Source organism: Schistocerca serialis, chromosome 11 (genome assembly GCF_023864345.2).
Source record: "Schistocerca serialis cubense isolate TAMUIC-IGC-003099 chromosome 11, iqSchSeri2.2, whole genome shotgun sequence".
In the NCBI taxonomy this organism is placed as follows: Eukaryota; Metazoa; Arthropoda; class Insecta; order Orthoptera; family Acrididae; genus Schistocerca; species Schistocerca serialis.
In genome coordinates, this window is record NC_064648.1 from 87,240,807 (window position 1) to 87,266,922 (window position 26,116).

General features: G+C 43.3%; 1 protein-coding gene across 1 annotated transcript in view; it reads right to left on the minus strand.

The window, feature by feature from the left end:
* Nucleotides 1-26,116, minus strand: part of LOC126426481 (adenylate cyclase type 5-like) — an 858,869-nt gene that overhangs the window by 219,223 nt on the left and 613,530 nt on the right. Inside the window, exons 8-9 of the mRNA XM_050088392.1 lie at nucleotides 16,815-16,909; nucleotides 5,565-5,721 (exon numbers count right to left, since the gene is read on the minus strand). Of these exons, the coding sequence (XP_049944349.1) occupies nucleotides 5,565-5,721; nucleotides 16,815-16,909 (252 nt within the window). The remainder of the gene's footprint in view (nucleotides 1-5,564; nucleotides 5,722-16,814; nucleotides 16,910-26,116) is intronic.

A 26,116-nucleotide genomic window follows, 5' to 3' on the forward strand; every position in this document is an offset into this window, starting at 1 on the left:
GGTCTCATCACAGTCCTGATTCTTCCAGTGTTACCACCATTGAATGCCAGACATGCATCATATGTGTAAATTTTAACAATAGGAGATAAGCAAAATGTTGTCTTTGTGCTTCTCTTCTAAATGAAGTTATTAAAGCTGTCATTCAGGTTTTGTCTTCCACTGTGTGTGCACTTCTTTAATAAATGGTAATTAATCGATTGAACTATCTCATGGTGAGAAATTAGAAAGAGCGATCTGTTTTACTTGGTAAAAACTTTCTAAAGCCAATATCACATCAATCTTTCTTTATTTACAGACCTTATATACCGTCTAAGGTGGTCCTTTAGTGGTTAGGACATTAAAGTTAACAGATGTGCTAATGTGCTTTTTATTGTGTACTGGGTTTATATAATGTAACAGTCATCTGTGAGCGCTGCATATATAAACACACCCTTGGCCACAAGGTGTTGTTTGATAATATGTGTTTCATTTATGACTGACATTTGTATAGTGCGATACATTTTATCTACATGGGAATTTGGCGCGAGGTCCAACTCAAAATAAACATATTTGAGAACATATTTTTGAAGACCTGGAGATGACAGCAAAGTATGTCGACATCGTTGTTTGTAAGTAAAGAAATATTTATGCATCCTCGACTTTAGAAAGTTTTTACCTGGTAAATCAGCTCACAACATTATATACCGGGTGATCAAAAACTCAGTATAAATTTGAAAACTTAATAAACCACCGAATAGTGTAGATAAAGGGGCAATAACTGACACACATGCTTCGAATGACATGGGGTTTTATTAGAACCAAAAAAAGCAAAGTATTGCTAGATGCGTGAAAGATCTCTTGCGAGCGTCGTTTGGTGATGATCGTGTGCTCAGCCGCCACTTTCGTCATGCTTGGCCTCCCAGGTCCCCAGACGTCAGTCGGTGCGATTATTGGCTTTGGGGTTACCTGAAGACGCAAGTGTGTCGTGATCGACCGACATCTCTAGGGATGCTGAAAGATAACATCCGACGCCAATGCCTCACCGTAACTCCGGACATGCTTTACAGTGCTGTTCACAACATTATTCCTCAACTACAGCTATTGTTGAGGAATGATGGTGGACATATTGAGCATTTCCTGTAAAGAACATGATCTTTACTTTGTCTTAGTTTGTTATGCCAATAATTGCTATTCTGATCAGATGCGCTATTTTTTGAACATTTGTATTTTTTGGGTTCTAATAAAACCCCATGTTATTCCAAGCATGTGTGTCAATTTGTACGTTTCTATCTACATTATTCCGTGATTTATTCAGTTTTCAAATTTATAATGACTTTTAGATCACCAGTACTCTACGGTTGTCTTCTCTGACGGTAAAAAATTATGAAATAACGAAAACATGGGCACAGTTGTGTAGAAAATAGGGCGTGGGCTGTGCACTGATTAAAACGATTTTATATATATATATATATATATATATATATATATATATATATATATATATATATAAGAGAGAGTCCCCCCATGAACCATGGACCTTGCCATTGGTGGGGAGTCTTGCGTGCCTCAGCGATACAGATGGCCGTACCGTAGGTGCAACCACAACGGAGGGGTATCTGTTGAGAGGCCAGACAAACATGTGGTTCCTGAAGAGGGGCAGCAGCCTTTTCAGTAGTTGCAGGGGCAACAGTCTGGATGATTGACTGATCTGGCCTTGTAACATTAACCAAAACGGCCTTGCTGTGCTGGTACTGCGAACGGCTGAAAGCAAGGGGAAACTACAGCCGTAATTTTTCCCGAGGACATGCAGCTTTACTGTATGATTAAATGATGATGGCGTCCTCTTGGGTAAAATATTCCGGAGGTAAAATAGTCCCCCATTCGGATCTCTGGGCAGGGACTACTCAAGAGAACGTCATTATCAGGAGAAAGAAAACTGGCATTCTACGGATCGGAGCGTGGAATGTCAGATCCCTTAATCAGGCAGGTAGGTTAGAATACCTAAAAAGGGAAATGGATAGGTTAAAGTTAGATATAGTGGGAATTAGTGAAGTTCGGTGGCAGGAGGAACAAGACTTTTGGTCAGACGAATACAGGGTTATAAATACAAAATCAAATAGGGGTAATGCAGGAGTAGGTTTAATAATGAAAAAAAAAATAGGAGTGCAGGTTAGCTACTACAAACAGCATAGTGAACGCATTATTGTGGCCAAGATAGACACAAAGCCCATGCCTACTACAGTAGTCAAGTTTATATGCCAACTAGCTCAGCAGATGATGAAGAAATAGATGAAATGTATGATGAGATAAAAGAAATTATTCAGGTAGTGAAGGGAGACGAAAATTTAACAGTCATGGGTGACTGTAATTCGTCAGTAGGAAAAGGGAGAGAAGGAAACATAGTAGGTGAATATGGATTGGGGGGAAGGAATGAGAGAGGAAGCCGCCTTGTACAATTTTGCACAGAGCATAACTTAATCATAGCTAACACTTGGTTCAAGAATCATAAAAGAAGATTGTACACCTGGAAGAATCCTGGAGATACTAAAGGGTATCAGATAGATTATATAATGGTAAGACAGAGATTTAGGAACCAGGTTTTAAATTGTAAGACATTTCCTGGGGCAGATGTGGATTCTGACCACAATCTATTGGTTATGAACTGCAGATTGAAACTGAAGAAACTGCAAAAAGGTGGGAATTCAAGGAGATGGGACCTGGATAAACTGAAAGAACCAGAGGTTGTAGAGAGTTTCAGGGAGAGCATAAGGAAACAATTGACAGGAATGGGGGAAAGAAATACAGTAGAAGAAGAATGGGTAGCTCTGAGGGATAAAGTAGTGAAGGCAGCAGACGATCAAGTAGGTAAAAAGACGAGGGCTAATAGAAACCCTTGGGTAACAGAAGAAATATTGAATTTAATTGATGAAAGGAGAAAATATAAAAATGCAGTAAATGAAGCAGGCAAAAAGGAATACAAACGTCTCAAAAATGATATCGACAGGAAGTGCAAAATGGCTAAGCAGGGATGGCTAGAGGACAAATGTAAGGATGTAGAGGCTTGTCTCACTAGGGGTAAGATAGATACTGCCTACAGGAGAATTAAAGAGACCTTTGGAGAGAAGAGAACGACTTGTATGAATATCAAGAGCTCAGATGGCAACCCAGTTCTAAGCAAAGAAGGGAAGGCAGAAAGGTGGAAGGAGTATATAGAGGGTGTATACAAGGGCGATGTACTTGAGGACAATATTATGGAAATGGAAGAGGATGTAGATGAAGACGAAATGGGAGATAAGATACTGCGTGAAGAGTTTGACAGAGCACTGAAAGACCTGAGTCGAAACAAGGCCCCCAGAGTAGACAACATTCCATTAGAACTACTGATGGCCTCGGGAGAGCCAGTCATGACAAAACTCTACCATCTGGTGAGCACGATATATGAGACGGGCGAAATACCCTCAGACTTCAAGAAGAATATAAGAATTCCAATCCCAAAGAAAGCAGGTGTTGACAGATGTGAATATTACCGAACTATTAGTTTAATAAGTCACAGCTGCAAAATACTAACGCGAATTCTTTACAGACGAATGGAAAAACTGGTAGAAGCCGACCTCGGGGAAGATCAGTTTGGATTCCGTAGAAATGTTGGAACACGTGAGGCAATACTGACCTTACGACTTATCTTAGAAGAAAGATTAAGAAAAGGCAAACGTATGTTTCTAGCATTTTTAGACTTAGAGAAGGCTTTTGACAATGTTAACTGGAATACTCTCTTTCAAATTCTGAAGGTGGCAGGGGTAAAATACAGGGAGCGAAAGGCTATTTACAATTTGTACAGAAACCAGATGGCAGTTATAAGAGTCGAGGGGCATGAAAGGGAAGCAGTGGTTGGGAAAGGAGTGAGACAGGGTTGTAGCCTTTCCCCGATGTTATTCAATCTGTATATTGAGCAAGCAGTAAAGGAAACAAAAGAAAAATTCGGAGTAGGTATTAAAATTCGTGGAGAAGAAATAAAAACTTTGAGGTTCGCCGATGACGTTGTAATTCTGTCAGAGACAGCAAAGGGCTTGGAAGAGCAGTTGAACGGAATGGACAGTGTCTTGAAAGGAGGATATAAGATGAACATCAACAAAAGCAAAACGAGGATAATGCAGTGTAGTCAAATTAAGTCGGGTGATGCTGAGGGAATTGGATTAGGAAATGAGACACTTAAAGCAGTAAAGGAGTTTTGCTATTTAGGGAGTAAAATAACCGATGATGGTCGAAGTAGAGAGGATATAAAATGTAGACTGGCTATGGCAAGGAAAGCGTTTCTGAAGAAGAGAAATTTGTTAACATCGAGTATAGATTTAAGTGTCAGGAAGCCGTTTCTGAAAGTATTTGTATGGAGTGTAGCCATGTATGGAAGTGAAACATGGACGATTACTAGTTTGGACAAGAAGAGAATAGAAGCTTTCGAAATGTGGTGCTACAGTAGAATGCTGAAGATAAGGTGGGTAGATCATGTAACTAATGAGGAGGTATTGAATAGGATTGGTGAGAAGAGAAGTTTGTGGCACAACTTGACTAGAAGAAGGGATCGGTTGGTGGGACATGTTTTGAGGCATCGAGGGATCACAAATTTAGCATTGGAGGGCACCGTGGAGGGTAGAAATCGTAGAGGGAGACCAAGAGATGAATACACTAAGCAGATTCAGAAGGATGTAGGTTGCAGTAGGTACTGGGAGATGAAGAAGCTTGCACAGGATAGAGTAGCATGGAGAGCTGCGTCAAACCAGTCTCAGGACTGAAGACCACAACAACAACAACAAGAAGAGAGAGTGTCTAAATGTCATCTCGTTTCAACCAGTGCACAGCCCACGCCATATATATATCGAGAGAGAGAGATAGGAACACTTTTTTTAAAGGAGAAATCAATGTAGAACTGGTCAACACTGATTTCTCCTTTAAAAAAGTATTTTTATCTGCTCTAAAGAAAGCAAAATTTTGTATACATCTACGTGTGGTATCTGTTCTTTAGGACATGTCCCATGGAGCAGACACCATTTTAATCTAGCAGCCAGTATGAATTAAGCTACAAAGGAGTCACAGACACTGGCTGCTTAAATCAATGGGGGAAGTTGAAAATTTGTGATGGCTTAGGATCTGAACCTGGACACCCTGCTTATTAGGGAGAGGCTCTCACCACTAACCCATCTAGACAAAGTGGTCATCGCAGTTGCATTGACTATGCTAGCATGTCTCCCGTCATATCTTCACCCTGCTCGAACTCTTACAGGAATCGGCGAAACGCTGCGAGTAAAGTGGATAATGGGCAAGCGGTACTACACAAGTAGAGTATGGATAAGTTGGGGTAATCCGTGCAGTCCTGGCCATCGCTGTGGCCAGATGGGTTGCTGGTCAGAGTATCTGCCTAGTATGCAGGAGAGCTGTATTCGAGTCCCAGTGTGGCAAAAGTTTTTAGCTTTCCCCATTGGTTTAAATCAATGCCCAGTCACAGTCAATATCTATAATTCCTCTGTCTTTTCGTATTTATTGTTTTGCTACACACTGTATAGAGGATAGAGCGAGCGGTGCGGGCGTACCTTCTCCTCTATGTCGGCCTTGCGGAAGGTGAGCAGCAGACTCTTGCAGTGCTCGGCGCGCAGGCGGTCTATGCTGCGGGCGTCGATGGCCCGCATCAGGTACTCGTTGACCTCGTCCTCAGGGTCCTTCTCCTCGAGGCTCTCCCCGTAGCCCAGCCTGTGCAAGGACAGAGAAGTAAACACGTCACACCACGTTACCAGTCGTATTCCGTGCATCACGTGAATAGGGGACTTTGGGATTAGGAAACACGTCACTCACCTTCAGCCTACAAGAGGCTCCGTGTTTGTTGAAATCGTGAAATACTCAATTGTTTCATTGATCTTAATATACTGAATTTCCACTTTTCAATGATACATAACGCAAATATACATTGATGTGACAAAAGTCACGGGATAGCGACATGCACGTATACAGGTGGTGGCAGTATCGCATACGAAACATGCACTACTGGCCATTAAAACTGCTACACAAAGAAGGAGTGCAGATGATAAATCGGTATTCGTTGGACAAATATATTATACTACAACTGACATGTGATTACATTTTCACGCAATTTGGGTGCGTAGATCCTGAGAAATCAGAACCCAGAACAACCACCTCTGGCCGTAATAACGGCCTTGATACGCCTGGGCGTTGAGTCAAACAGAGCTTGGATGGCGTGTACAGGTACAGCTGCCCATGCAGCTTCAACACGATACCACAGTTCATCACGAGTAGTGACTGGCGCATTGTGACGAGCCAATTGCTCGGCCACCATTGACCAGACGTTTTCAGTTGGTGAGACATCTGGACAATGTGCTGGCCAGGGCAGTAGTCGAACATTTTCTGTATCCAGAAAGGCCCGTACAGGGCCTGCAACACGCGGTCGTGCATTATTCTGTTGAAATGTAGTGTTTCACGGGCATCGAATGAAGGGCAGAGCCACGGGTCGTAACACATCTGAAATGTAACGTAAACTGTTCAAAGTGCCGCTAATGCGAACAAGAGGTGACCGAGACGTGTAACCAATGGCACACCATGCGCTTCCAATGTGCGTTCACCGCGATGTCGTCAAACACGGATGTGGCCATCATGATGCTGTAAACAGAACCTGGATTCATCCGAAAAAATGACTTTTTGCCATTCGTGCACCCAGGTTCGTCGTTGAGTACACCATCGCAGGCGCTCCTGCCTGTGATGCAGCGTCATGGGTAGCCGCAGCCATAGTCTCCGAGCTGATAGTTCATGCTGCTGCAAACGTCGTCAAACTGTTCGTGCAGACGGTTGTTGTCTTACAAACGTCCCCATCTCAGGGATCGAGACGTGGCTGCACGATCAGTTACAGTCACGCAGATAAGATGCCTGTCATCTCGACTGCTACTGATACGAGGCCGTTGGGAGCCAGCACGGGGTTCCGTATTACCATCATGAACCCACCAATTCCATACTCTGCTAACAGTCATTGGATCTCGACCAGCGCGAGCACTAATGTCGCGATACGATAAACCGCATTCGCGATAGGCTACAATCCGACCTATATCAAAGTCAGAAACGTGATTTCTCCCCCTTACACGAGGCAGCACAACAACGTTTCACCAGGCAACGCCGGTCAACTGCTGTTTGTGTAAGAGAAATCGGTTGGAAACTTTCCTCATGTCAGCAGGTTGAAGGTGTCGCCACCGGCGCCAACCTTGTGTCAATGCTCTGAAAAGCTAATCATTTCGATAGCACAGCATCTTCTTCTTGTCGCTTAAATTTCGCGTCTCTAGCACATCTTCGTGGTGTAGCAAATTTAATGGCCAGTGGAGTATATAAAGGGCGGAGCTGTCATTTATACTCATATGATTCACCTGAAAACGTTTGCGATGTAATTATCGTCGTACGACGCTAATTAACAGATTTTTAACCTGTAATGGTAGTTGGAGCTATACAGATGGGACATTCCGTTTCGAAAATCATATGGGAATTCAATATTCCGAGATCCACGATGTCAAGAGTGTCTAGAGATTACCACGTTGCAGCCAGTACGTCTCAATGCATTGTCCGACGGCCTACGCTGAACGACCGACATTAGCATCGTTTGTATAGAGTTGTCAGTGCTAGAAGACAAGAAACACTGTGTGAAATAGCCGTAGAAGTTAATGTGGGAGATACGACAAACGTATTCGCTGGAACAGTGGGGCGAAATCTGGCATTAGTGGGCTGTGGCAGCAGACGGACGACGCGACTGCCTTTGCTAACAGCTCGACGTCGCCTGCAACGCCTAACCTGGACTCGCGACCATATCTGTTGGACTCTGGACGACTGGAAGACCGTGGCCTCCTCAGATGAGTCCAGATTTTAGCTGATGTTAGGGTTGCAGCGTGGCGCAGATCCCACGAAGTCATGGACCCAAGCTGTCAACAGGTCTCTGTTCAACCTGCTGGTGGTTGCATAATGGTGCAGGCTCTGTTGACATGGAATAGACTAGGTTCTCTTGTCCAGCTGAACCAATCATCGAATGAAATGGTTATTTTTGGCTACTTGGAGACCATATACAACCATTTGTGGACTTCATGTTCTCAAACAACGATTGAATTTTTATCGATGACATTGTGTCATGTCACAGGGTCACAGTTGTTCGTGAAAGGTTTGAAGAACATTCTGCAAAATTCTAATGTATGATTTGTCTACCAAGTTCGCCCGATATGAATTCCATCGAACATTTATGGTACAAAATCGACAGGTCGGTTCGTGCACAGCCAATTTACAGTGACAACACTTTTGCAATCATGGATGGCTATAGAGTCGACATGGCTCAGCATTTCTGCTGGGGATATCCAACGACTTGTTGAGTCCATGTCACGTCGAGCATGGTCTCAAACTGGGTGAGGAAGAGAATCCAGAGAAAATGTAACTATCACTAAACTGCAGTGCGTAGATCATGTGTAAAAGTGAGAGGGGTATGAGGATGCGGTGACTCATAACTGTTCACAAGGGAAACACATTGGAAGATGGCAGAGGATTAGATGGTAAGGACAGAATTCCAGAATCTGCCATTGATAAAATTCAAAATAATAATGGCACAGTCATCATGCGAAATGTTTGTAGTGTAGAAGACATGTCAAAAGTTATAGGGGCAATTACGTTTCACCTCTCTTCGACAGACCATAAACCCATTCATGGCCTGCACTGTGCAGGAAATGCCTCATCGTGCAAATACAACAGACTATAGAAAAATGATGAAAAATGTATTCACAAATCAGCTGTACTTATCTAGTAAATGTAGAAACTTTCTTATTTATGATGTACACTTTTAACAGAAAATAATTATTATCTTAAAAATAAGCACTATATTTAGAAATCCTTGTGCGAAAATGGTTAGAAATATGTAACTCACAAGCCATGATTTTTCCAAAATTTTATTCCCCAATATTTTCTGATAGAACATACCTTCCATATAAACAAGTTTTACTTTATTTAACATAGGTATTATCAACCTGTCCAGATACCCTTAAGAACAAACAATGAACTGACATAACACTACAAGCCAACATTGTCTTACAGTGTTAATATTGCATTGCATGGCCAAAAACTGAAACTCCCAGAAGAGGAGGAGGGAACAAAATGAAACTTGACAGTTTGACAGGGTTTGTATTCTCATTTCAGTGAATTAAAAATTGAGTCGAATTTATAAATAACTTTACAGTATCAGTCCACCTATCAGTATGACGTTGCACCACCTCTGCTCTGGCTTCATGCACAGATTCACTTTGGAAGGATGTCATAGAACAGTCGTATCTCCTCCTGAGGCAGGACAACTGTTGTAAGTCATCTTTGACATCCCAGGTACTGACAGTGGGACAGAGTTTACGTCTCAGCTGTCCCCAGCATGTTCTATTGGGGACAGATCTGTGGATCTTGCTGCAGACAGTTCCCAGAGACATGCGCACTGTCCTGTTGGAAAATGAAACCACGATGCTATCGCATAACATGTAACGCATTAAGACACGGGATGGCTGTGATTTACTGCCATATTAACAGAGTGCCTTCAACAACTACCAGCTGTGACCCAAAGCCAAACCTGGTAGTTCCCACATCATAAGACTAGTACCAATACTGTTGTGCCTCTGTAAAACATTGGAACAGTGGAACATCTTCCCAGGTCATTGCCATAATCATTGACTATGGTCATCTGTGGTAATGCACAACTGGAATTCATCATTGAAGACAATGTAGCGATACTCACAAGCAGTCCATGCGTCCCAATCATAGAATCACTCCCAGCTCAGCCATTTTTATTTTAGTTATGATCCCATTGTTGCTAATCTTTTAAATGTCTATTTGACACTATGGTTTATTTGACTATGGTTTATTATTTGACTATGGTTTATTTCACAATATGGTTATTATCTAACCAATGCTCTGCAATAACACAAAATGTTGCACAAAGTCCATTACTTGTACTTGGGTAGAAGGTGCTGATGTAAAGTGATTGTTGGACAATCCTCCACTGTGATGGTCAGACGGTGTCAACCACAACCTTGCTCACAAATATGCCTGCCCTCAATTTCCTATGCAGCCCCACAATAAGCCACTGTCACATCCAAATGTCGTGCAGATCTGGATATCGCATGAGTCAACCAGCTGGCCAAATGCACACCAAAAATAAGGCCGCTTTCAAATCCGGTGAGCTGCTGGTAATGCTGTCTCAAATGAGTACGTGGCCTCTCTGTATCCTTCAAAGTGATCATTCAACACCTGGCGGTGTTGTCGTCCATTATATCTCTTACCAGTCCTTGTAATAACACTGAATACGAACACCACTAACATACACTGGTGGACATTCTACCAGTCTCAGGTACTCTATTTCTACCCATGTAAATATTCACTGATGATATGTAGATGAATGAAGTTACAATGCCATCCAATGCTGTCTTTGGGTGCTTCACTTTTTCTCTTCAGAAGTGTACAATTAAAGAATTTAATTTTCTCCACTGACACTCTGTTCCCCATAGCCAGTACACTTAATATGTGCAAGAAATGTTTATACTCCTTCCGCAGGTGCTAAGTGTAATAGGTAAAAAAAATGTGAAACACCTTTTTATCTAAGAACTGCTACCACACAAACATATAAACACACATTTCAAACGCATATTACATGTAACTGCATAACGTGTATATTTACAAAGCTTAGTTAGACAGTCCACATTACTGTGATGAAGTACTGTACAAATCAGATTTTACATAAGTCATGCTTTTTGCTATTATTAACTATATATATATATATATATATATATATATATATATATATATATATATATATACTACGGAATTCTACAGGGGAGCAGGAGCAGTTGGTCACCTCTAGCTATTCCTGGCTTATTGTTAGTAAATGTTATTAATGATGATTATTTATGCTTGTGGCAGTTAATACAACTCATATTTACCAAATGTAGTTGTTATTTTGAGTATTAGTACTCATCCTCATGCATAAGTAATACTTCATAGCCATAAGGGAGAACAGCCAGTTGAGTCCATACCATAAATAATTCGTACTGCACGTTTTTGGAGGTGAATAAAATTAGCCTGGCTCGATGAGTTACTCCTACACAGTGTGTTTCAAAAATAATTTTACAAACTTTGGGGACAGGTTCCTTACACCAAAAGAAAAAAAGAGTTCGTGTAAACGTATGTCCGAAAATCCTTAGCTTTCGAGTTATTAGTGAAAGATTATCTTCAACGGATTTTGAAGTGCAAACCAACTTCACTTGTCTATGCACGCATTTGATGCATTGTATCCTAGTTGATGCTGGATCACAGGGAGACTTGTTTACATTCGCCACACATCTGTCTTCAACGTGTCCATTGTGAACATGTACTACAGGTAGTGTGTTAGCTAATAGTGCTCCATTCAAACATGATAAGGTATTCATTTCTTGAGCTGGCAGACATATTCTTTGTGTACAGTTACACGAATGGTAATGAACATGGGGTTGCACGGCTGTACCAGACGACGTTAGTCACCCAATCTTCATTACTGTGTATTGTCATATAGAAGAGACGGGAACTGTAGCACGACAGACTCTTCAGCGAGGAACACCATCTGTTGCTCTTAAAGCGGCTGGAACAGCACCTTGTAAGGGCTGTTGAGGAAGAGCCAGACCAGTGGCTCTAACGTGGTACATCGCTAAGTTCATCATAGATGATATGTGCAGGGCCGGTCAGCCACCATGGGAGAACTTTCGACTGTGGGTCGTTGCACAAACTGCCAATCCATTGTTTACAAGGACATTATTCAGAACACCCTTAACTACTAGCACATGTACCCCTCCAAATAATAAAGGTTTAAGCATGATGTAGCTGCAGCACATTTCTGTCTCAGTAGTAGAGATGGATGAACTGGTTTCTACCACGACAGATGGACAGGTAGCGGAGGACCATTTCCATGGCCTGCACATTCCCTTGACTTTCACGGTTTGGATAATTAACTCTGGGAGCCACCGTAAACAATTTAAACTATGTGATCAAAAGTATCCGGACACCTCCAAAAATATACGTTTTTCATATTAGATGCATTGTGCTGCCACCTACTGCCAGGTACTCGATATCAGCGAACGCTTTCAGCTGATTGGGTGTCACCTGTGTCATACATCCGTACGCCAGATTTCCACAGTCCTAAACATCACTAGGCCCACTGTTTCCGATGTGATAGCGAAGATGAAACGTGAAGAGATGCGTACAGCACAAAAGCGTACAGGCTGACCTCGTCTGTTAACTGACAGAGACAGCCAACAATTGAAGAGGGTCGTAATGTGTAATAGGCAGACATCTATCCAAACCATCACACAGGAATTCCAACTGCATCAGGATGCGCAGCAAGTACTATGACAGTTAGGTGGCAGGTGAGAAAATTTGGAGTTTATGGTTGAGCAGCTGCTCATAAGCCACACATCACGGCGGTAAATGCCAAACGACACCTCGCTTGGTGTAAGGAGCGTAGACATCGGACCATTTAACACTGGAAAAACGTTGTGTAGAGTTACGAATTAGGGTACACAATGTGGTGGTCCGATGGCAGGGTGTGGGTATGGCGAATGCCTGGTGAACGTCATCTGCCAGCATGTACAGTGCCAACAGTGGTATTCGGAGGTGCTGGTGTTATGGTGTGGTCGGGTTTTTCATGGAGGGGGCTTGCACCCCTTGTTGTTTTGCACGGCACTATCACAGGACAGGCCTACACTAATGTTTTAAGCACCTTCTTCCTTCCCAGTGTTGAAGAGCAATTTGAAAATGGCGATTGCATCTTTCAACACGATAGTGCACGTGTTCATAATGCACGGCCTGTGGCGGAGTGGTTACACGACAGTAACATCCCTGTCGTGGACTGACCTGCACAGAATCCTGACCTGAATCCTGTAGGACACCTTCGGGATGTTTTGAAATGCCGACTTCTCGCCAGGCCTCACCGACCGACATGGATACCTCTCCTCAATGCAGCACTCCTTGAAGAATGGGCTGCTATTCCCCGAGAAACTTTTCAGCACCTGATTGAACATATGCCTGCGAGAGTGGAAGTTGTCATCAAGGCTAATGCTGGGCCACCAGCATTAATGATGGAGGGCGCCACAAACTTGAAAGTCATTTGCAGCCAGGTGTCCCAATACTTTTGATCACATAGTGTATTACGAGAAGAATGTGAAACTAAAGCTAAGGTTGTATCCAGCTGTATTGTGAAACAGTTGGTAATCAGCGCTGCTGAATAAAATGAATGTAATGTGTGCATTCGTCACAGTCCTGCTCTCTCTCTCCCTCTCCTTCTTTTCTATCTCGTAGTTTTTTCATCTGCTGCAACCATCAGCCGAGACAATTTTGACGCCATGTGCAAATTTGATACATATGCTAGGCTATCAGGTTCTCTTGTAGGCACGCCATTTACTAAATGACGACGAGAAACGCGAGAATGTTTCGAAGTAGTCCATTGCTTACGATCAACAGTATTCCTCTTCAGTGCTGTGGTCCAAGCTATCCACTTAGTCGTGGGTTGCTTATCATTTGGAAAGGAGAAGAACTATGTGACTGTATGTGAAGTTAAAACCAATGACAGAAGAACTGTAACTATCCTTCCTACAGCCTGAAGTTCGCTGCTTGATGAGTAATCGTTTACTCACTGGAGACTGTTGCAAGGCTGTCTGCTAGTCTGTAGTACTTGCAGTGTGCAAGTCTCCATTTAGACATGTATAAATAAACGGAAAGGATTTCAGATCATCAAAGGAAACTCAACATCAACCTTCTGTTGTCATCAGTACTGTTGACAACGCAACGGAAACCTCTTGCGGTATGTTGTTTTTGAAATGAGCTCTTCTTATCATTAGGTTCAAATGGTTCAAATGGTTCTGAGCACTATGGGACTTAAGAGCTATGGTCATCAGTCCCCTAGAACTTAGAACTACTTAAACCTAACTAACATAAGGACAGCACACAACACCCAGTCATCACGAGGCAGAGAAAATCCCTGACCCCGCCGGGAATCGAACCTGGGAACCTGGGTGTGGGAAGCGAGAAATCATTAGGTATGAGGGTCATTCAATAATTAAAGAGACAAATTGGTCTGGAGAAAAAAGCGTTTATTTTTACAAAACATTACCTTTCTACTTTTCATCATAATCTACGTGAAAATTTATGCACTTGTTCCAACGGGTTACAAGCTTTTTGATTCCAGCTGCAAAAAACTCTTTATCTTGATGTTTGAACCAATTTCCCTCAAACTTTTTTACGTCCTCGTTGTCCTGGAACCTCTTCCTAAGTAATGCCTCCTTCAGAGCACCAAACAAATGGAAATCACAAGGTGATAAATTATAACTGTAGGGGGGATGGGGCAGTATTTCCCAGCACATTTTGTGGATGGTATCACGGGTTAGTTGAGCAATATGAGGAGCTGCGTTGTCTTGCTGGAGAATCACACCTCTCCCCTGAGATCCACGACGTCTCTCCCTCACGGCTGGCTTCACCTTGTTTAAAAGCAAATCCGAGTAGTGTTGGCTGTTCATTGTACGCTGCTCTTCGAGATAATAACAATACTGGACCTTCGGCATCCCAAAACACTGCCAACATGACTTTTCCTGCTAATGCTTGGGTTTTGAATTTTTTCTTGACAGGTTAATTGGCGTGCTTCCATTCCATGCTCTGTCTTTTTGATTCTGGCTCATAATAGTGAACCCAAGTTTCATAACAAGTTAAAATTTTGTTGAGGAAGTGCTCACTCTCTCTTTCATAACATTCCTTTAGCTCTGTGCACACTCTCAACCTTGTTTCCTTGTGTAGCCGCGTCAACTCCTTTGGGACCCATCTTGCACGTGTGTTGCGGTACTTCAGCTTCTTAGAGATAATGTTATGAACTGTACCATTACTAACTTGAACCTTATCAGCTATCATTTCCATAGTCACAGGGCTGTCGGCACGAATAATGTCACCAATTAGACTTTCAAGTGAGGGAGTTGAAATTGTAACTGGTCAGCCAGAACGGTGTCCATCAGTCACTGAGTTGCGACCATTTATGCACTGCTCTACCCATTTGTAAAAATTTGCACCATTCATACAACCATCACCATAAACGTTAGACATTCTGCAGTATATATTCTCTGGTTTCTCGCCTTCAGCAAGTAAAAAAGAATAACAGGACGTTGTTCAACTAATGTGGATGTTTCAAGCCGACTAGCCATCATGAAATGCGTTTTTGAGGTTATAAACAAAACAATGTAGATACACCAGCTGATCAGGACTCATCCCAGTGATGGCAACTTAAAGGCATAAAAGTACTAAACGTGCCCCACAAACAGTTATTTCACGAGACGAAATTGTCTTTTCTATTATTGAATGACACTCATAGATAGTTACTCTGCAGATTTCATAGATACTGTAATGATTTTTATGTCATATTTTTATGTACTAACGGTGTAAAGATGAACCTCCGGTTAGCACAAACCCGTTAGAGCATTGTGGAATGATCTCATGTGATTTTATCGTAAAAATATAAAAACCGTATCCAATCGCTTAATCTACAAAGACAGTATGTATTGGAACATTGTTCCTGTGAAACAGCGATCCAAATTTAAAGTAAAAGCTTTTGATTAATGTAAAATGTTGAAATTTAAAACTAAATAATCAAGTGACTGGTTTTGATAGTATTACGATCATCATCAGACCATTAAAACTATCCAAGAAGAGTAATAAAAAGTTCCAGAGCATAAGAGTTACGTTGTTGTTGTTGTGGTCTTCAGTCCTGAAACTGGTTTGATGCAGCTCTCCATGCTACTCTATCCTGTGCAAGGTTCTTCATCTCCCAGTACCTACTGCAACATACATCCTTCTGAATCTGCTCAGTGTACTCATCTATCGGTCTCCCTCTACGATTTTTACCCGCCACGCTGCCCTACAGTACTAAATTGGTGATCCCTTGATGCCTCAGAACATGTCCTACCAATAGATCCCTTCTTGCAGTCAAGTTGTGCCACAAACTCCTCTTCTCCCCAATTCTGTTCAATACCTCCTCATTAGTTATGTGATCTACCCATCTAATCTTCTGTTCTCTTCTTGTCTAAACTATTTATGGTCCACGTTTCACTTCGGTACATAGCTACACTCCATACAAATACTTTCAGAAACGACTTCCTAACACTTAAATCAATACTCGATGTTAACAAATTTCTCTTCTTCAGAAACGCTTTCCTTGCCATTGCCAGTCTACGTTTTATATCCTCTCTACTTCGACCATCATCAGTTATTTTGCTCCCCAAATAGCAAAACTCCTTTACTACTTAAGTATAAACGCAAATAATGCAACTAATGTAATTAATTTAAATTTCACAATTAAAACTCTATTAAAGAGTGACTCATTGTTTCAAAGGACAAAACTAATGTAAATTATTTAAATTAGTTACATTATTTACATTTATACCTATGTCTTGCCCTCTGAAACTTTGTGTTACTCTTCCCAAATAGTTTTAATTGTCTGATGGTGATAGTACCTGATTATTAAATTTTAAATTTTAACAAGGTAAATGCTGTTCTAGAGTGTTTTAATTTAAAAACTTTTTTTTCCAAAAACAGTGTCTCCTCTTATTACGAGAAACTCGGTTAGCTGCGTGTCACTATAGTTAGCACCTATTAACCTGGTTCTAGTTAATTTAACTGAGAACGTGAGAACTAACGTTCGGCTGATACGAGATTACATGCGTGGTTGAGACTTGCAGGGATTGCCTCAGTTGGTAAAGCTCCTTGTGTGTACTTACTTTGAGTACTTGCCGGACTGTGACCCGTGACCCATCATCCGCATCTCCTTCGACACGCTGCCGTTCATCGAGAACGTGTGGTTCGGCCGTTTTACCTGAAACACGAAATCCGTTCATTCACGATTACAGTTTACATTTTTCCAATTCGTACGTTGTCATGAAGTGCATAAAAACCACACTTTCTTGAATTAAAGAACAACCAAATAAAAACGATTACTATGACAACCACAATAAAACCAGCGTCTCCAATGACCCAAACCTCAGATGTGCACTTGAGGCCAATCGCATTACATCAAGTGTTACTTATGACCACCGCTGATGTGAAAGAATGCTTCAGCATGTCTCGTGATCGTACTTGCATGCGTTCAAAAACCTTAGGCCTATTCTGAATGCATTGACTACCATCAATAATGGGTTCTTGGTGTTCACTGACAATGTCAACAGGGTTGAAATACACCAAAGCCTTTAAATATCCCCACACAAAAGAAATCCAGTAGGGTTCAAGTCTGGGGAACCTGCGTGCCCATGGTATGGGCGAACCATGACCAACACACTTGTGATCTACGATTTTTCCTACATATCGCCAAACAGTGACACGAAAGTGTGCCAGCGCACCATCATGCATGGGCCAAATACGGTATGCATCCCTTCACCATAAAGGACATCATCCAAAGCGTAGCCATAGGCCAGAGCTCTACCTGGAGTGTCGAGTAGCAGCATCAAGGTTATCACGAGACTAGTAAACTCAAAATGTAAAACAAACGATTCATTAAAAGAAAACTTTGGAATAGGAATTAAAGTTCAGGAAGAGGGTATAAAAAATTGAAGGTTGCTGACGACATTGTAATCCTGTCAGAGACAGTGTAGGACTTGGAAGAAGAATGTTTCAGAAATTGTTTTGGAAGGAGGATGAACATCAAAAAAAGCAAAACAGGGATAGTGAAACGTAGTCGAATTAAATCGGATCACGTTGAGCGAATTAGATTAGGAAACAAGACACTTAAAGTAGTAGATGAGCTTTGCTATTTGGGCAGCAAAATAACTGATGATGGACGAAGTAGAGAGGATACAAAATGTGGACTGTTAATGGCAAGAAAAGCGTGGAGAAGACAAATTAGTCAACGTTGAACACAGATTTATGCGTCAGGAAGTCTTTGCTGAAAGTCTTTGTGTGGAGAGTAGCCATGAATAAAAGTGAAACATCGACGATTAACAGGTTAGACAAGAAGAGAACAGAAGCTTTCGAAATGTAGTGATACGAAAGGATGCTGAAAATTAGATGGGTTGATCATGTAACTAATGAGGAGGTACTGAACAGAATTGGGAGATAACAAACTTGTGGAACAACTTGAGTAGAAGATGGAATCGGTTGATTCGACACATTCTGAGGCATCAAGGGACCGCCAATATAGTACTGGATTGAAGTGTGGGGAGTAAAAATCATAGAGGGGGACAAAGAGATGAATATATTCAGCAGATTCAGAAGGAGGTAGGTTGCAGTAGTTATTCAGATATGAAGAGGCTCGCACAGGATGGAGCAGCATGGAAAGCTGCATCAGACGAGTGTCCCAATTGGAGACCAAAACAACAACAAAACAAATGAAATACTTGCATTATCTCGTAGGTATATAAATTAAGAAAATATTCTACGGCTTCCAGCCGTGTCAGGTGACTAATATCCCACGAGCTTTCAACCGAGCTCTCCCCGATCTTCGTCAAGTGATAAATGATAGCTGTGTCGCCATGACCTTCCTGTTATATAGCCAAGCAGTTGGTTGTCATTTCACTGGCCCCCTCTTCCTTTGTCCTGGGTCAATCGCGCCTGCTTTAGCTAGAGCTATCTTTCTTAATTTTGTACAAATAGTAGCCAAATCTGAAGAAAGAAATGCTCCTTACGAAAGAACTATGACTGCAGACTTAAAACCAACATTAGTGAAAAGGGTGTTCCTTTTTAACACGCTATGAATATCGCTTGGACGCTTTTCATGCTTCATTTTAATGGTGGAAAGTTCCTTTTTATTCCTGAAAAAAATGTAATTTTGGACTTGTCCAGTCTTAATAAGCCTCTCATGTACCCCGCTGAATGTACATGCAAATTTATACCATAGTACGAGATACAATTCAGGAGATGTGGCGTCATAAACATTGAGATGCGTGACAAACTAGTTTTCTTAAAACGGACGTGTTTTATACATGCGAATTTGATTTCTTTACGAATTGGTGGGGGAGGGGGGGGGGGAGAGGTGGAGAAGAAGTTTCTAATACTCTCCAAGCGACACGTCTGCAATGTAATTGAAGAAACAGATTGATTCTTCGATGTTTTCAATGCAAATTCTAATAATAATTTCATTACGACTTGGAACTACGTTCGGTTAGGGTAGTTTCAATTCTCTTTGAATAACGGGACTGCTTACTGCAGTATCTCTCATTTGTGAACGTGATCATCTTTCAAACAGTAGTATGTTAGTATAGTGTCTTTATCTGTGAACACATTTTAAATTATTTTTTTTCTTTTGTTGTCATTTTGAGCACCAGACTCATCCATGTGGGACTGGATGGAAGGTTCGGATACGTCTGTTGACGTCATATAGAAGCAGAACTTCCCGGTGTGTTTGGAACTTGACAGCGAAAACTATTGCATTCTTGTCGCACAACCCTCTCCTGAGGATACGAGAGTTATCACAATTTTTTTCTATCAGTTTTTGTACATAATGTATTGAAGTACACTGAAGTGCCAGACAAACGTATAGGCATGCGTACTCACATGCAGAGATATGTAGAAAGGCAGAATAGAAAAACATCAGATCTCCGACATCGCTGCGATCGAAAATAGATCCTGCAAGAACGGGATCAACGACGACTGAAGAGATTCTTTCAACGTGGCAGAAGTGCAGCCTTTCTGCAAATTGCTGCAGAGTCCAATGCTGGGCCATCAACAAGTGTCAGCGTGGGAACTATTCAACGAACCGTCATCGTTATGGGATTTCGGAGCCGAAGGCCCCGTCAACACCGACATTGCACTGTTGATGACTGGAAACATCGTCAAACTATATCGAGCAGATGGACGTGTCCGGGTATGGAGGCAACCTCATGAATCCTTGGACCAAACCTGTCAGCAGGGATTGTTCAAGCTGGTGGAGGCTCTGAAACGATGTGGGGCGTGTGCAGTTGGAGAGATATCGGACCCCTGATACGTCTAGATAGACTCTGACAGACGACACGTACGTAAGCATCCTGTCTGATCACTTGCATCCGTTCATGGCCGTTGTGCGTTTTGACGGACTTGAGCAATTCCAGTAGGAGAATGCGACACCCCACACGTCCACAGTTGCTACAGAGTGGCTCCAGGAAAACTCTTCTGCTGGCTACCATACTTCCCAGACATGAACATTATTGAGCGTACCTGGGATGCCTTGCAATGTGTTGTTCAGAAGAGCTCTCCACCCTGTCGTGCTCTTACGGATTTATCAACACCCTTGTAGGATTCATGGTGTCAGTTCCCTCCAGCACTGCTTCAGACATTAGTTGAGTCTATGCCATGTCGTGTTGCGGCACTTGTGCGTGTTTGCGAGGGTCCTGCGCCGTCGGACTTTCTGACGCGGGTTTGTGTCGTGGTGCTCGCTGCAGGGGTAGCATGTCCAAAGTCTAATCGTGGAAGAAACTTTCACCACCAGAATCGGACCAGTAGGTGGACGAGAGCTGGTAGCCTAGAATCCCCCATAATGAGATTTTGTGCCAATATCCTGGATTACCTGTCGGACTTCTTCGTAGTGTCTCATAAAGTGGGGCCATGTGAAACTGTTGGCAGTGATCGGTACACGGGGTGAAGCTGTCGTACATTTGAGAATTGCCTCAGTCACCCTGGATGGGGCATGCGGACTGCTGTTTATCACACATTGCCTTTCGTAACGGTGAATGAATTAAATGTGTTCGAGATTTAATTTCAAATGAGGAAACTTGGTAGCTCTAACCTTAAAAATGTTATTTTGAAATGTTAAAAGTAGCAGAGATTTGAAATGTTTTACTAAATCATGTTCTCATTCAGAAGATAAACTGGCTGTTTGCTTACATCGGAGCACGCTTTGACGACACATGTTGTGTGACATTTCTTATGGCACTTTCTACTATCAGAGTTATTTTACGAATACTTCGGCGCTACAGTATTTCAAACGCTTCATTACATTTTTGTCCTTTGTGCAGTACGTATCTGGCCATTAGGACAAACAGAATTCTGGATCAGTATCATGATCATCAACTACTCCTTATGAACTGGAATTTCTCTTTTCTTAATCCAGGACAATGAAACCACTTCTACCATCGAAATTTCCTTTGTCAAAACTATGTAGAGCGCGAGCCGTGGGCCAACAATGCTGCAGGTGACAGACGAAAGCAGTATGTCATTGACAAGGGGGAAGGTCGCAGACAGGGACAGCCGATTCTGCTCATGTTTCGCAGGTCGCTTGTGTACAATCTACAATGAAAGGAGCTAAGATATTCTGGTTCAACACTCCCAAGGGTTTTAGAAAACTGCTCCTAAATTACACTGAAAAGCCAAAGATACAGGTACACCAGCTTAATACCGTGTAGGACCCTGTGAGTACGCAGAAGTGCCGACACAACTACGTGACTTGGACTCGACTAATGACTGAAGCAGTGTTGGACGGATCTGACAAAATGAAACCTGCAGGGGTGTCCATAAATCCGCAGAAGTACGACAGGGAGGAGACCTTTTCCGAACAGCACGTTGCAAGGTATCCCAGATATGCTCAATAATGTTCATGTCTGGGGACTCTGCTGGACAGCCGAAGTTTTTAAGCTCATAAGAGTATTCCCGGAGCCACTCTGTAACTTCTGGACGTTAGCGGTGCCTCGAATTGCCTAAGTCCATTGGGAGGCACAATGGACATGAATGGATCCAGGTGATCAGACAGGATGTTTACGTACGTGTCACCTGTCAAAATAATATCTAGACGTATCAGGGGTCACTCCAGCTGCACACGCCCCACACCATTTCAGAGCCACAATCAGCTTGAACATGTCTCCTGCTGACTTGCATGGTCCATGGATTCATGTGGTTGTCTCCATACCTGTACACGTCCATCCGATCTACAGAACTCGAAACGAAACTCGTCTGACCAGGCAACATGTTTCAACAGTCCAATATCTGTGTTCATGGGCAAGGGCGAGCGGTAAGGCTTTATGTTCTTCAGTCATCAATCGTACGCGAGGGGGGCTTTGCCTCCGACACCCCACATCGGTATTGTTTCGTAATAGTTTGCTTTCTGACACTTGTTGATTGCCCAGCATTGAAATCTGCAGCAAACTACGGAAGAGTAGCACTTATGTCACATTGAGTGATTCTCTTCTGTCGTCGTTGGTCCCATCCTAGCAGCATGTTTTTCCGGCCGCAGCGACTTCTGAGATTTGATGTTTTACCGGATTCCTGATACGGTTCACTCGCGAAATGGTCGTACGGGAAAATCCCCACTTCATCGCTACTTCTGAGATGCTGTGTCTCGCCACTCGTGCGCCGACTATAACACCACGTTCAGATTCACTTAAATCTGATAGCATGTCATTGTAGCAGCAGTAACCGATGTAACAACTGCGCCAGACACTTGTTGTCTTATATAGGCGTTGAGGACCGATGTGCCGACTTCTGCCTGTTTCGTCTGGCACAGTGTTACATCGTTTACTGTTGCCACAATGGCAGGTTATAAAATGAAAGTGAGTTTGAACGTGCTGTTAAAATCGGCGCACGAGCGATGGGACACAGAAGCTCCGAGGTAGCGATGGAGTGGGCATTTGCCCGTAAGACCATTTCACGACTGTACCGTGAATAGCAGGAATCCGGTAAAACATCAAATCTCTGACTTCACTGCGCCCGGAAAACGACTCTGCAAGAACGGGACCAACAACGACTTAAGAGAATCGCTCAACGTGACATAAGTGTAGCCTTTCCGCAAATTGCCGCAGACTTCAGCGCTGGGCCAACATGTCAGCATGCTAACCATTTGATATGGCCCGTCAACACCGACTTTGGAATGTTGATGACTGGAAACATGTTGCCTGGTCAGACGAGTCTCGTTTCAAATTGTATCGAATTCATGAACATGTTTGGGTATGGAGACAACCTCATGAATCCATGGATCCTGCATGTCAGCAAGGGACTGTTCAAGCTGGAGGAGGCGCTGTAATGGTGGGTGTGGGCAGCTGGAGTGATATGGGACCCCTGATCCGTCTAGGTACGACTCTGACAGGTGACACGAACGTAAGTGTCCTGTCTGATCACCTGCATCCATTCGTGTCCATTGTGCATTGTGACCGACTTAGGCAATTCGAGGAGGACAATGCGGCACCTCACAAGTCCAGAATTGCTACAGAGTGGCTCCAGGAACAGTCTGAGTTTAAACACTTCTGCTGGTAGCCAAACTCCCCAGATACGAACATTATTGGGCAAATGAGGGATGCCTTGCAACGTGCTGTTCAGAAGAGATCTCCATTCCCTGCATTCTTACGCAGATCTCGTACTCTTACAAATGTATGGACATCCCTGCAGGATTCATGGTGTCAGTTCCCTCCAGGACTACTTCAGACATTAGTCGAGGCCATGCCACGTGGTGTTGTGGCCCTTTTACATGCACGTGGTGGCCCTACATGATATTAGGCAGGTGTACCAGTTTATTTGGATCTTCAGTGTTTGATGATGAGAAATACTGGTTTCAATTACCAATAACTCCTGTCAGTTTTTAGTCAATTGCGCATCAAGTACTTCAGGGGCTACTTTCTCAAAAACGGGATAGGAGAGGTGTGAGGGCGGGTGTTGAGCGAAAATATGTTAGGGTTTTTCATTTACTTTCTACACAGGCGACTTTCTAAGTAAGTGTCGAATCGGTGCCCCACACCTTGTGAAGTTTACGTCGTGAGCAGAAATATAGAAAATAATTTTTTGGAGTGTACATAGTTCAAAATTCGATAATTGCGTGGCAGGAAAAAGCATAGACTCTTCCGCGTGCGGTCTACACGGCTACCAACAGATGCTAGGGGGCGCAATGTTAGGTATGAATTTTTACGGACAACACGAGCAGGACGCTGGCGCTGTCTGCCGCCTGGAGTCCTTCTCCGGTTCCGTCCAATAAGTTCCAACCCTTTAAGAGGGCATGACAGACATATCTCGAAATCTGACATAAATCCAAGGTGAGTGAGGGTGAGAAATTTTCTTGTCCAGTGTGATTGTGCACTGATCAGCCAGAGCATTGTGACTATCGACCCATTGTCGATGTAAACCCGTCCAGGTGATGGCAGCGTCACCCTGCGAGGAGTGACTACAAGTCAGTCACACGCACAGTGCTGGTAGTACCAGTGAGTGTGCTGTCCCTGTGTAGAATGAGGAAGGCATGTGATCTACCTGAGACTGACCGTGGGCCGATTGTGTTGGCCTGGAGGCTCAGCACGAACATTTCGGAAACGGCACGACTTGCCAGGTGCTCGAGGAATGCTGTGGTGAGTGTCTTCAACACGTGGGAGTACCAAAGTGAAGCCTCGTCCAAATGTCGTTGGGTGGGCACCCCACATTACAGGTGTTGGACGCTGTAGGTTGGGCAGACTAATAAAACAGGACAGGGGGCGAACTATGGCGGAACTGATATCACACTTTAATGCTGGACAGGGTACTAGTGTGTCTGAAGACATAGTACACCGAATACTATTAAAGATGGGCCTCCACAGCCGACGACCCCTGAGTGTATGTCGGTGTTAACATCACGACATCGGCAACTAAGACTGAAATGGGCACACAGCCATCAGCACTGGACGTTCACGCAGAGCGTTGCACAGTCTGATTAATTGGGATACCTTCTTCATAATGCCGAAGTGAGGGCGCGAATCGGTCGTCTTCCAGGGGAACAACTCCTCAACGCCTGTACTGCGGTACGGAGACAAGCTGGCGGCCGCTCCATTATGCTCTGGAGAACATTCACGTGGGTATCCATGAGTCCAGTGAAGCTCGTACAAGGCGCAACGACGGCCAAGGAGTGAGCCGTGGTAAAAATTGCTGTTTTGAAGAGCGCGCCGCAGCGCGTAGTGTAAAACAGTCGCCCTCCGTTTCTGGCGGTGACGCCGCTGTGGCAATCGCAGCTTTGGTATCTCCCTCTGGTGCAAAAGGGGAAAGGTTGCTGTTCACGTGCATTTAAGGGGCGCTATGAGCTCGCTAGGCGGCGAATGGGGTCAGTTGGTCAGTCGGGGCAATGTGGGGCAGTCAGTGTCTGTCTGTCGTCCGGAGTGCTAGTATGTGTTAGACCGCCAGTCTGTTCGAGTTGCTCAAGCAAAGGTCATTGGCGGTTGGATCGATCGGTTTGTCGGTCGCGCACTAAGACACGAGATGACTTGTCTATCTTGAGCGTCGGCGCATGTGAGGTCGCCACGTGAGTCCAGTGGGCCGCGCCGTATAGCGAGGGGTAGTGGCTTCGCAGCCGACACGAGAGCAGCAGGAGTCAACATCACGACGTCGGTCTGGCCGGTGCGAGCTGCGACGCTGTGAGACGGGAGATCGGCGCGCCTTCCTGCGTCCGTTGAAGCGGCTGGCAGCGGACGGTTCGGGAGAGCGTTTTGGGGGTGCTGCTCCAGGTCTTCTCGAGAAATCGCAGTTTATTAGAAGTTATTAGTGATATGTTGTTTCATTGATTTGTTAAATTCTACTGGTTTTCTTGGTGAGTCTCTCACCCCAGCTTGGTTTTCTGTCTCCCGTCCGCATTTGTTAGGCAATTAGTGTCTGTCTGTCTGTCAAACTGCCGTACGTTAATAGCTGTCTTTGTCATGTTTGTTGGATTCGGTGTTAACGAATTTATTCCTTGAAGTGTAACGGCCGAATTCCTGAAATATGTTTTTATCTTGCCTATCATCTTGAGAGGCGGTATATGTGAAATATAGAGCATGTTTTTACATTTCATATAAGATTGCATTTCATGGGTTTTTATTTAAATGGTCATTTCAGTATATAAAGTTGCTACCCTTCCACCGTAAGAGCTTTTTTTTTTTTAAGTCAAGTTACACCTTCGGTGGCAAGTTAAATTTTTTAATGTTAGTGTTTTGTACCATTTCCATCCCTCCTACGGGGTGCATAGTTTCTGTGCTTGTGTGAGTTGTCAAAATTTTTAGTTTAAAGTAATCTGGTGTGTTACAGATTTGCACCAGTGTAGTCTTTCAGATGTTGTTGTGAGCGGTCGTGACTACGGTGTGTCAAAAGGGTGCGGCAAGGTTCTCAGCCCGAAAGCTCATAGTGTCAAAATTTGTTCTTTCTGCCT